Here is a 13,648-nt window from a genome sequence, read left to right on the forward strand (position 1 = left end):
TTTCTCTCTCACACCCACACTGTTGTCACCCACCCATCCCGACAGTGAATCAGCCACCGTGGCAGCTTTGCCTGAGGCGTTGGCACAATGGACGGGACTGGAGTTACCTCCTGTCCTGCATGATGGGTGGTGTCTGTGTATTTGTGTGTGCGTGTGTGTGTGTCTGTGGGTGGTGTCTCCATTCCCCGTCTCAGGGTTAAGCGTCTGCTTCCTCTCTCCACACCTGCAAGCTGAGTGTCTCTCCGTTCTATCCTTCCATGCATCCCTGTTCTTCTTTATCTCTCCCTCCCCTCGGCTTTTCCCTCCCGGAGAGTTGAGGCCATTGTCGGGCTGAGCGGTGTAGGGTTCTGTTCTCCTGCTGCTGCCAGCTCTCCCCACGGCCCCTGCAAGACAAGGCTGTTATTGCCCCAGGGACCGCAGGCCTCAGCAGCTCTTCCTCCAAACAAATTTGCTGTAACTTTATCTGCAATTGGGCCCTGAATTGGGAGCAAATAGAGGCAGCTTTGTGAAGCTCAGGGAAGGGCGAGGGCAGCGAGCTGGGGGTTGTTGGGGAGGCAGGGGAAATGATACCGGGCTCTTTTATGTCAGGCAAAGTAGGACTCTTATCAGGAAGAGAGCCCAGACAAGGGAGCTACTTCTAGAGGAAACTGGAGCACCTATCACCTGCTTTGCATTTAGATAAAAATTCACCCTGCTGAAATAAAAAAGGGGGGGAAGCAAAGGCAGGTACAGAAGCAACTATTGGAGTGTATATGTGTGTGTGTTTGCACATGTCTGGCTGGTGGTTTGATACACAGTGCGAAGACACTATAGTAGTCAGCAGTACACACCACTCCAGGTCTCTTTAAATTGCTCCTTTGACTCCCCTTCAAAGAACCTGTCTAACTTTTAAAAGTTTTAAAGTTAGGGAGTTCGTCTTTGCCCACAGCAAGGGACAGCTTTGAAAGATATGCTTTCACGTTTCACTGTTCTCCTCATTTCCAAAATGAATGATAGTTGAAATGTAGTGGCACGACTAACAGAGAATACCAAGTCAGAGTTTAATCACCAGAGATGGAGACTCAACAGAAAATGTGAGGCCTTTTGATACGAAGTCGCGATACAGCACCCTTATTTCTAATTGGTACCCGTGGGAAGTTGTAGCATTGTGATCACAAATAGCACAGGCTTTATTGTATTGTAACTGTGATGTTGCAAAATGACTCCCTTTGACACAACAGTTTTAGTGATTTTGAGCTTCCTTTTTTATTTCGATTGAACAGCATTAATTGTGCTGTGGATCAATGTTCTGCATGAGAACAGCAGGGGGCAGTCTAGCACCACCGAATGTTGTTGTGGGTCTGGTCAGAAACAGGACACAGTCTCCCTCCCTCTTGTTCCCTCGAACTTAACAGGACTTCTAGTTGCTATCTGGCAACACTTAGTGCCAGCATGGAAATTGATGTAAGAGAGATAAAGGGGAACTCTGAAATCCAAACTTCAGTTTCACTCCACTGAGACAGAGCAGGGGGAAGTTAGCCTGGTGTGTGGTTAATGTAAGCCAAAGCACTGAATATTACCCTCCCACAGTGCTGCGGCAAAGAGCCGCAAGGACGCGGGTTGTGTTTTGAAACAAATAAAGCAACTCTCAATGTGCCGCACTAAGTGCTTGAATAAATCATTTTGACTATCTCTTTTGTTAACATTTTTAATATAGCTTATCGTGCTTGAATATTTTAATATTAATAGAAAGCTTTAAACATTACAGCTGGAATGAAATCTTAACTACACAGATGTGTCAAAATAATTTAAGTTCTGTTTAGTGTTTTATTTTCATTTTAGCCAAAATGTTACAAATAATACTGGTGTGATTTTTGCTTTGTTAGTTTTGTAATTGTCTTTTTTAATTACGCATCTCATTTCAGTATCAGCTCATACTCAGACGTGAAGTTAGCCCATTTCAAATTTAGCCTTTAACTATATCTAAGCTGGTTTAGCAGATTTGACAGTGGAAGTCCTGATTTCACTTTGTTTTGTGACAGGTGAATAGTTTTGTTCCTGGAAATTTATCGCATTTCACTGAAGATCACTGAAGCACAAATAATGATTAGAAGAAGAGACGGACTTTTGTTTTGACTAAACGGATTTGTCGTCTAAAAGTAAATTCTTAATTTTGAATTGTTTTCAAGTTGTCACTGCTGACAGTAGTTTTGGTGGCACAATCAAATATCCATCACATAAGAAAAAAAAAAGATGTAATTATCAAAAGGTTTGATGATTACAGAAAATATTTGTTACAGGAGAAGTAAAAACAGGGTCCAAGTCACTTTTTATAACAAATAGCTGTAATGTATTTATTTACATACTCGCTAAACTAAATCAGAGAGCGTTCATAATATGAATAATACAGAAAAACATAAGCAAAGAAAGACTGTGTTCATATATTATAAAAAAAAAATTACATTACCATGAATGCAGCATTAATAAACAAAGCAAGAACGGGATGAGCATTCCTCGTGTGTAGTGTTCAGATATTCACTGTGAACCATCACCGGCCGCTACATAATGTATCTGTGGCCACAAAGGGTCATTTACAAATTATTCCCGTAGACCACATCTGGAGCTTCATCTAGCTTTTTCCCCCTTTCGATCCAACATGTTTTCGTCCTTTTTTTCCCTTTTTTTTTTTCTTTTCCCTCCTCTGCTATTTTCTGGTCACTGACATCCACAGCAGGCTTCTTCCCACTCCCTATTCTCCAGGCGAAAAGCAGCGAGCGACGGGGGGTGACTGTGATCGCCCGGTGGAAAGGTCCAGGCACTGTAGGGCCCCATTGCTGCCTGGCCGGTGGGCACATAGACGGTGCAGGGCCGGCCGCTGCTGAGCCGGGGTGTCCGGTTTCTCTAGCTGCCAGTCAAAACTTCACCCTCAGCCACCTTAACCACCTGGAAGAGGAATAAAGGCAGATGACAGGTTAAATAGCCTCTGACAAATAGAGAAAAGAGCAGGAATTTATTTATTTTTTTTGAAAAAGAAGATTTCAATGTTTAAGAACAAACATTCGGACAGTAAAGTACAAGTTAATTTTCTGCTCTGTGATGAAAATGTGAGTGAAAAGACTACCACACAGCAAAGATTTTTAAAATGCATTGTTCTGTATTCCTACTGTAAGTGGTATTTATAGTAGAGTATAGAACAGAGCGTGTGAAGACGTTTATAAGTATGCAGTTATTAATAGCTTCTACTAGAATAGTTTCAAAGAAATGTGCTCCTCTGTTTGCTCAATTGAAGTCAACTTTCTGCACCTCTGTTGCACATTTTTGTAGTTAGAAATTGTCAGAGTGTTTATCTCCGTTGCAGATCATACAGATTTCTAAATTACAGTAATTTGGAGCAGATGGATAATTTTAGAATAGTTATATTTTGTAGGGAAAACGTGCGCAATGGTGTTATTGTGTTTGTCTGTACGCAAGTTTCTGCTGTCGAGCTTTTTCACGATCCTAACAGCGTTTTCTGATGAGTGAAGGGAAATTGTTGTGTTGCTTATTAGTATACAAATATGAATTATTAAAGAGTTTCTTTCCAGTTCTCCTACACAGCTGTATCAGAGAGAGACTCTGCGTATGTAACAAAGTAAGTTGAGCCTGAGAGAGACGGAGAAAGACTGCGATCCTTTGGGGAGATTTGCCTGTTTCACCAAGGCCATTCAGGTTTTATTTGAAGAAGAAATTTTGCTGTGAGCATTATGCAAATGTACTGGACATTTCTAATGTTTAATTTATGTCTTATATTTTTTTTCTTCCTTTTTTTTGCTTTGTGGATTCAGCGTCTGTTAGTTAATTTTACATGGAGTTATAATTCCGCTCTAAAGTTTGGATACGAGCCTTTCGAACTTTTCCATGAAGTTGGAAAAGTTGAGGATAAAAATTTAATTTGTAAACATGGTTTTATTGAGAGGGGCATGTGTTTTGTCCGTTGTGACGTAGCAGTCGAGTGTGTCTGTGTTTTTTAATGTTTGACTGGCTTTACTACAATAACAACAGCCTGGAATGCACTATGGTGCTGAGATCTTGAACCTCTCACTCACATTAACCCTGTATTACACACATACAAAGGCAGATATTAAGCAGTGTCGTTGTTGATAATTGAGCCTGCGCTCACTCTTGCCGGTGTTTGCACAACCAAACAGGATAAATCAGAATTGGTAGACAGACATTATATGAGCTTTATACAGTAATAATCTCAATTTCATCACTTTTAAAAGTTTGTCATCAACACTGATTGTTAAATAAGGTTGTCTTTCCATACACAGACTAATTAATTTCAAATCTGCTGTGCCCATATTTGAAATAATGGATTACTCGTACTTGAATTCACTGAATATGTTTCACAGCGAAAGATTAAGCATTAGGCATGGTTTGCATTTTCGGCATTTGTTATAATTGCTGCAGTTTTTTTTATTATCAGTCGCGACAAATCTCTGTGTACTTGAACATGATATTATTCGATAAGATAAATATGCTTTCGCTCTATTTATTTCTGACAGATTTTGTTTCCTGAAAAACGCCCCGTCTCAACCTTTCATTTACAATCGACAATGCTTTCTCACAATCTACACAATGCTGCCAGAAAACATCAGCCTTCCATGATTAGCAATTTTACTTTCCCACACGTATCTTCCCAACCACCGCAGTAATCTGTTGTCAGAGGCTAAAGAGTCCTGCCAAAACCAGAATACAAGGTTTTAGGAAAGGTTAATTTTCAGATGGTACTTTTCTTGTTTGGTGATGAGAGGGGAGGTATAGAGGTTATGGTTTTGGCAGATGGGTGCAGAGGAGGTTAGAGATGGGGCGAACGACTCTTTTGGGCCAAGAGAGAGGGTATTGGGTCTTGGAGTGACAGGGTTAGGGACTCGGGTTGTGGGGTGTGCGGGGGTCATCTTCTGGAGTTTGGGGTTGAGTATAGAAGGGTCAGCTTTGACGTGCTGCGGCTGAAACGGTACATGACCTCAGACTCTGAGATGATTGGCATGGACGATAGAGGCTCTGACGGCTCATACTTATCCTCCTCACCATCCTCCTCCTCCTCAACTTTGAGACCCAGAAAAATGAACCCTTAAGGGGTCATGGCGGCTTCACCCTCAGCTCACTGACACCAGGCCTACTTCTTTGTTAAAGCAAAGACTCATTTAATAGTTTTTACTGCATGGAGTTTATGATTCTGCATATGAATGTGTGTTGTTTTTTGAGTCACACATATGGCACATGTGGCCAGCTTAGATTCTCAGGAGTTTGTCTCATGAACGCCCGTATGGCGTCTTGAATATATACATTTTTAGCCCGCGTTGATCTCTCGGATTTCTTTTTGCTTTTCTTTCACAAGCAGTTTTCACGTTGTGTCTTTCAACAGCTTTTTGTCGTTGTCGTTTGGAACTTTGAGCTCTACATGATTCCTCTGGCGTTGCTTCTGCCCTTGGCCTGGACCTACATGCTCATTGCGTCGGGGAAGGACACCAGGCAAGATGTGGTGAGTAACCCCATCGCTTCTTGATATCCCTCCGCCTTTCTTTCCTTTCACTGTAAAAGCCCATTTCCACATACAATGCAGGTTAAATTCAACCACAGCTGTTTTGTTGGGACATTGATTTACTGCATTAATCATGCGATGATACATTTCCAGACATATTAAAAGCATTAGATATTTGGGACGTAACATTTTGACTGCTGATGAGCATTGATGTACAGATAAGTGAGAAACAGAGGGTTGCAGTTTCCTGTAGAAATGTAGAATATACTCTCAGATTGAACTGCACGCCACAAACTTTGAACAGATTTTGAATTTCACATGTGAAAACTCTCTGCCGATTTTTTTTTTCTTTTTCTTAATAAAAATCTCCGTCTGCCACATGAGGTGCTGCATTCTCAGTGCAATCTCACATTTCTCACTTTGCCTTCTTTGAGGCAAAGAAAAGGGAGAAATAATAGGCTGTCACCTTGAGCAATGTTACGCCACTTACCTGGTAGTATATTTATTTAATTCATTTATTTTTTATCTCTTATACCAATTAAGTGATGTCAAAGCAATGTCATGGAGAAACAGACATGTTTTAATCATGGCCAGGCACATTTGGAGAGTAGAGAGTGAAAACGAGAGAGCGAGCTGGACTATGGCATGAGCGTGAACAATGAAGTGATTAATTTTAATAAGTGCCTTTTTCTCACTTGGAAATAACCAGTTAACAGACTTCCGATTTCCTTGCAGTCTTTTGCCTTCTATATGTGTATATTTATCTCTTCATAGGGATTCTATGGGTTAGATTGGATTGGATTTGGAAGAGGTATTAAATTCAGTCATCATAATGAACCAAATCTAATAGCTGTGTGTCATTGCAATATTACAGAATTAAATGTGAACTCTACATAGCATATAGCGCAGATTTATTGTTTCGTCTCAAGAGCTAATCTTCTCTATTCATAAGCTTCCATTTCCATATTTGTTCATTTAAAAACATGGCATTGAAATTAGCAAAATGATCCTTGTGTTTCTTGACAATAAACTGGCAGTTATACTCCAGTTTTTGGTTCATGTTTAAAAATCACATTTTCACTGCATGCGCTCAAGTGAAGAATTAAAGGTTTACTATTGTAGGTAAGTTCACAGACAACATAAATCATTTGCGAAGAACATAGACTTTAATTTTAGAGACACTTTTCTCACCTGTAGATGGCGACATTGCTTGCAAAAAAAAAAAAAAAGAATAGCCACACATGCCTTAAGACAAAACCTGGCATGATTATGTGTCTCTCTACCTGCTGCTTGTATTTATCCAGACCTAATGATATTTTTTTTCTGTGTACTTCCTAAGTAAAATGAGGCAACAATGGTTGCATATCCCCGTAATGTGGCACTCAATTCACATTCCAATAAGTGCATGTAACTCCCACTTCATGTGGAATTGCTTTTCTCTCTTGAAAGGGACTATTGTGTCTCAAGTACCTCAGGACTTGGTTGAAACCTTAAGACATGTTCATACTGTTGATTCTCATATGGCAAGCGCCTTTAAGTATGACAACAATGGTCTGCCCAGTTCTACTTAAAGGTCTTACGAGCAAAGACAAAAACTGTCAGATGTTAAAACTCGGTGTTTTAACATCTGGTGCTGTCTTACTATTTTATTATTATTGTTATTATATCCTATCCAAAAATCTCCTTTTGGAGATTTACCTGGTCAAGAAACCTGTCCAGCAGATACAATTTAGGATCTATCTGCTTCATTTTCAAAGTAGCATTTCCACACTTGATCGTGATCTTCTGTATTTACAGCATAAATGCAAACCACATAATTTGACTGACTTCAGCTGGGCTTGTTGGGATGAAAGCAGGGCGCCTTAAAATATTTCCCACCAACTAAGAACCATTTTCATTTGAGTTTAATGTCTTGAGGCTTGTCATGTAACTACTCTACTGGATTTATATGCCAAGGGTTAGACCAGACCAACGAGTGGTTTTGCCTCTGAAGCTTGCTTTAATATCGCTGTCTTCAGAGTGTCGTTCAGACTGTCGTTCAGACTGGAGAGTGTTTGGTTGAATTCAAAGGATCATCAGGATCATCAAGAACGGGGTGTTTTAAGACACGAGAGCACCGCCTTTAACTTTGGTATCTGACCTTCTTCAGTTAAATGTCTTTACTGTCTAATATGAGCAGCATTTGGCAATAGCTTTAACTGAGTGTGTAGTGTAACTCTTACAGTTTGACAGTCTTGATATGTGTGGGTAGGAGTGTCGATGATGGCGCTGGCTTAAGGAGTTTTTGAGGAGGCTGGTGGTGAGATAGTTAGAGGCGCACTATAAGATCGTGGGATAGCACTAAAGTAAATGTGCTCTAGGTTTGTATGCAGGTGCATCCGTAATGCATGGATACTAAATATTGTTTGTGTATGTCTGATGTCAATTAGTATATTCCCTTTATTCCTAGGTTATAACAAATAAATATGAAGGACTGCAGTGTACACTCATATACATTTACACAATTCATTCCAGGTGTGTGTTTGCATGGTACGAACACGAGTGTAGAACGTTAATCTGTGTGTGCAGATACAGATAAAAGTCGTCTGTGTGTGTTTGAATCTGCTGTGCGAGTGAGTCTTTGCAGTGATGCATCTGATGAAAGTTGAAATTGTCAAAGATTGGCTCTATTAATGCCTCTTTCTTGCTGCTGTGGCAGCTGTGCACAGGTGACACAAAGAAAATTCTCTGGCGATCACTGCCCCGCTTTTGTCTCTGTTGCTGTCTCACTGCCTTCGGGTTAGTGCACGCGCAGGACCGTCTCTCCTTTCTTCATTATCAGCTCTGTGCCTCGTCCACTCCTGATATTAATATCTCGTCTCAAATAAGACTAAAAGCAAAAGTAAGGTACGATAGAAGCGTTTGTTATTTTGCTGAAATGCTGTACACGTAGACAAACGCACACATACACTCGAATACACACATTTAGACACAACTATCCCTCGAGTCCTGTCCCTGTTTGTTTTCAGACAGTTTTCCCCCGGTGCAGGGGGTGGGGGTGAGGAGGAGGGTGAGGGGGTCTCGTGGATTCCTCTTCCGAATCTTTATCAAGCTGAAGTCATGGACGACTCACTGTTTCCCTCTTGCACTTGGCAGAGACACTGAAAAGAATAGAAAAGAAAACAGGGGGAAAGGCTTTCTAATTACTTTAAACAACACACCAAATTAAAGCATTGTGCTGAGCTGAGCAAGGGTCAGCATCCGGAGCGCTGCGGTTTTCCAGCAGTCTGGGGTGAGGGTAATGCCAAAGGAATCTCTGCTGAACTCACTCTGAAGGTTGAGAGAGAGAAACAGAGATGGTGAGAGAGAATGAGAGAAAACAGGAAAAAAAAAAAGCCCACACTTGAGTACAGACTTCCTAATGAACTGGCCTTGCTTCATCTGACGGGTTCAGCGTGCTTACCCTTCGACGCTTTTACACCACAACCACAACCCGTATCCCTGTCTATAGCGAATAAACAAACACAGTGTTCTTTACATGCTGTATTTCACCACTCAGGGTCACTGACTGTTGTGCGGTTACATGCTGCTTTGCAAACAGATCCCGGATCAGCTGCTTCTTAGCCTAGCCCCAACCTTGACCGGTACCTGCTAAGCAGTCAGAGCGTCCTTAAGAACAGCGATTAAAGGAGGCACAGCACCAGTAAGGTCCCCGACCTCCTTTCTTATCATGTAGCACTCTGACCCGTGAATGCTGACTCTCCAGCACCGTTGGCTGACCTGTATGTCATGGTGTAACGTGCTCCCTTGCTCTCTGAGCAAACAAGAGGACCCTTTTATGTTTTTGAATATTTGCTGAATATATGAGGATGATGCTCCTTTTATTTGTGCATTCAAATGTATTATTAAGAAAGACTCTTGCTATTTTTCTGCTTCTCCGTTTGCATCGCAATGAGATGACCTCTCCATCTCATGCTTGTTTGGATACCTGGGACAATTTGGAGGTTATATCTGTCCTCACACTGGGCTTTGGTCAAGCAGAGGACCGGCTGCTCTGCTGGATGAGAGAGATGGCTGCTAGATACATGTGCACGCATGTCATAGCAGCGAGTTGTATTCTTGCGTGTGCCTGCTTGCATGAATAGATGATGGGCACCGAGATTAACAAGCAGGAACACATCCCAAAAGAAATCTTTCCTTGCCGTTCTCTTGGCCCAGAAAAGCCCTTACCAGATGTTTTGAAGGTGTTAATTTCAGTGCTGGCTGTCGGAGAGGATACATATGGAACACGGTGATGTCTCTTTCTACCACAGGATGACGGGCAATTAGGCTTCGTCACACTGGAGCACCATCCTCTTTATCCCATGCTTCAGACCATTACATTGATTCACCCAATGGATCCACCAAACCATTACGGAAGAGAAGACCTTAATGGCCTGAAGATACTTCACACTTACATATACGCCTCCTGTGGCACGATAGCTGACTATGATAAGTCCGCTCTCGCCACATGGTGATTTGAATCATTCTCACAGAGCTTAGTTATTGAGGTCACAAGGATCTACTAATACTAGTTTAATATTTACTTTTCTCTGCTGTGTGTGACAGCAGCGTATTGTTCGTTAGTGTAAATAAAATCTGGTTTATTTCCAGTCAGAATTGTCACATGTTATTTGAACACTGTATCATTTTTAGAGCGAGTCTTCATTGCGATTTCTATCTGTTCTATTTTCTCCTTGATTTTGCATCTCAAAACAACTTTGCTCGCAACACTGTGCCTTGACATCTGCCCTCATTAAGAGCCACGCGCAACGCAGGTGGAGTAGAAGTAAATATTAGGAAAAGCTGGAAGGAAAAGAGAATGCGCTGCCTATTATACCTCAACTCCTCCAGGAAGTCACACCATTTTTTGCTCATAAAACTGTAACTCTGGAAAGACAAGGGGAATGAGAAAAGGAGATGGAGTGGGAGCAGGAGACAGAAAAAGACAGGGAGGCATTCAGAGAGATGGAGGCAGAGGAAAGCAGCGGTGGATGGCAGGCACTCCTCAGTGTGGAGTCAGACATGGCAGTTGGTGACAGGTGACAAAATCAAAAGGTCATGTCACTTTTAACTGGGAGCGCCTGTGCCCCGCTGATTTCCCCCGTGCCGCCCCGGCATCGCCGTGCTCATCTCTGCTGCTCTCGCTGCCTCTCTGTCTCTGCTAAACTGGCAGATAGGATGGCAGGCTGGCAGGCAGAAAGACAGGCAGCGGGCATAGTTTGAAGCGGGACGGGAGCATCGGGAGCAACAGGGATGCCACTGCAAAATCCTCCCATCCTTTTCATCATATTGCCACCCCCCTCTCCCATCCCACTCCATTTGTCTAACTCCCTTCATCACACTGAACCTTTGTAACTGTCTGTGCTCTTTGCTAACAACACCAGCAGTTCAGGGTGTCTGTCTCAGTGCCTGTTGGTGTTGTTGTTGTTATTTTGTCTTCATAGCATACCCGCCCATAGCTCTTTGTTAGTGTTTTTGGTTTAAACCTTGAGCTTAAGTCTACAGATGTATGTGTTTCTGCCATACAAGACATGTAGTATGTTACTTGCTCTAGAACTCGTTAGCACAATTGAATATGAAGAACAATGAGAAAAGCTAGACTTTTTAGATCTGAGAAAGACAAATAATGCTGGAGGAGCTGCTTAATCTCTGGCTGAACACTTGGTGATTTGTCAGTAGCTAAATAGGAAAGGAAGAAGTAGCTGGTGAGTTCGAAATGTCACAAAACAAGCCCAAAAACTCAATATCTTCTAGCGTTCACGAAATTTGGTGTTGCTTTCATGAATATGGAGCTGCCCTTCTCACCCCCACCACCAGCTCCGGTAGCACCCCAGCCTCACCCCTATCCAGCCCCCTGCTGGGTGAGCCCTGGCTTGGGCAGTGCAGATGGAAGGGCCCCCCTCTGAGGGCCACGGCTCTGACAGCTTGTGAAGGGCCCGCGTGGGTCAGCCAGGCTCAGCCTTATCAGCCGCGAAGCTCTTCCCCCAGTCTGCAGAAACTGTGGTGTAGGCAATATGTGCACACATACACATGCACTCATGGACAGTGCATACCAAGCAGGGCCTTGAGATCCCCCAGCCAGCCACTCAGCCAAACCTCAGCAGCTGGAGAGGTTAAAACCCCCTCACGTATCAAAGAGGAAAAGCAGCAGGAGGAAGGAGGGAGGGATAGAGGAATGGGAGAAAAAAAGACGGAAAAAGTATATCTTCATGTTCGCTGGCGATGTCTGCCTCGCCGTCAATTCCCCACGCGGCTGTCATTGGGAAGGTGAGGAGAGGAAATAGTGGAACTCCGTACGGCCAGCAGAGAGAAGGCCGAGTTGAGAGGCAGTTTTCAGGGGAAAGGTGAAAATGATGTAGCTGCTAGTTTAGTAGTAGAATTTTACTTTTCCCCTATGGAGTGTTTGTGTGCGCTTGTTTCATTGATTCAGACAGGTTCTGTCAATTTTTTTTCCTGCAAAACCAGGAGGATGGTGGATCATTGACTTGTGAAGTAGTATTTGAAATACTTTGTGCGCAGTGCCTCAGTCGATATAAATATTTAGCTGATTAGTCTTGTATACATTTACCATGTTTCTGTCTTTCCAGTGACCTTAGGTAAATCCTTGATTTGGCCCTTTTCTTTTATGTGAACATACTCATGATTGTCTTATCTTCTCCTATGATTTAACTTATGATCATATTTACTATCAAATTCAGCATAATGCCACAGAGCTGTGTATCCAGCAAGCAGAAGATCACAGTAATAATCCGTCTGACCCTGAGAATATGCTCTCTGTCCTTGAAAACACACTAGGGGTGCTGTTGCACCGCTGATGTTGTGCAAGAAGCTTCTCATAACTGTTCTTGAAAAACTTTTAGATATTTACCTGCACAGCTAATAGAAATAGTCCCCTCCAGCAAGAAATATCAGATCTTAATGCTCCTAATAACTCTTTCTTGTTTTTGTTTTTTTTAAGTGCAGGCACCTAAACTGTGCATTTCGCAGGCAACCATATATGCACCAAGAATCGAAAGTTTGGTCTTGTGATGCTAAAGTTCCATGTTTTTAGCAATCATGTATCAATTACCAGTTATGTTAAAGTGATGGCACCACAGTTTTCTAGCCACTAAAATAAGGACATAATACACCACTTTTGTGATATGGATTGACTCAAAGATGACTTATCCCCATAATTGAAACCTCCACATAAACAGCAGTAGTGTACTTGTTTTCGGATTAAGTAGACGATGCACTGTTGGTTTTAACTCACAGCTGTTTTAATTTGCAGCTGGTATTTTTGCCTTGATGCAAAATACAGTAAAAGAGGCAAAAAATAATTCAGATAAAGCGCGTCGAGCATGCAGAGCATGTGTTGGAAAGGGAATGCAGCAGCAAATTAATTCTTGCAAATTAGCTCTTCGCGTTTAGGCAAAGACCAAACAGATGCATTCACACATCCAAAGCCATTCGAACTCTCAATGTCATTGCGCTCGCTTGCATTCTTTGCGTGTATTTCATATTATCGCATCTATGTATGTATTTATGGGGCACAATGTAATCTGTAAGAGTAGCCTGCATCATCCCTGTATCATTTGAATGGGTCTGAATATGTTAATCCCCACCTCTGTAGATACTGAATTGACTGGAGCAGCTCTGCAGGCAATGTGAGCCCTGCGCGATCCTGTCGACAGCAAGGCTTTGATGCTGCCGTGCTGTAATGATAGTAATTCAAACAACATGATAATGGGGGGGATAAGCAGACAAATGATATCATACACCAAACAGGTCTTAGAAAGAGGAAAGAATGAGACAAATAGAGGGAGAGGTAGAGCGATGCAGAGAACGAAAGAGGGATGTTTGGAATTCATTGGCTGCACTGAGGTAATTTATATCCTCCCGTACTGAGACAGTAGCTTCAGTGCACGCATTTAGCCGTGGCAATCTTCAGGGCAGATGACATGTTCCGTGTCTTTTTATTTATTAATTTTACACTGTGTCTCATTGCAGGAAACATGACTTCTCTCTGTAACCAGCGGCAATAGAAGGGAGAGAGCAGAGCGGAGAGCAGAGGGAGACAAACGACTCTATCATTCTCTCTGTCTCTCTAGGTCATGCTTCTCCACCTAGCTCATGCTCATTTCT

General features: G+C 42.3%; 1 protein-coding gene across 6 annotated transcripts in view; it reads left to right on the forward strand.

Moving 5' to 3' along the window:
* Positions 1-13,648, forward strand: part of mctp1a (multiple C2 domains, transmembrane 1a) — a 131,301-nt gene that overhangs the window by 91,370 nt on the left and 26,283 nt on the right. For all 6 annotated transcript variants that reach the window (XM_080309075.1, XM_080309077.1, XM_080309076.1 and 3 more), the window contains one exon: positions 5,387-5,503. In XM_080309075.1, coding sequence (XP_080165201.1) covers positions 5,387-5,503 — 117 coding nt within the window. The remainder of the gene's footprint in view (positions 1-5,386; positions 5,504-13,648) is intronic.

Source organism: Astatotilapia calliptera, chromosome 12 (genome assembly GCF_964374335.1).
Source record: "Astatotilapia calliptera chromosome 12, fAstCal68.1, whole genome shotgun sequence".
Classification (NCBI taxonomy): domain Eukaryota; kingdom Metazoa; phylum Chordata; class Actinopteri; order Cichliformes; family Cichlidae; genus Astatotilapia; species Astatotilapia calliptera.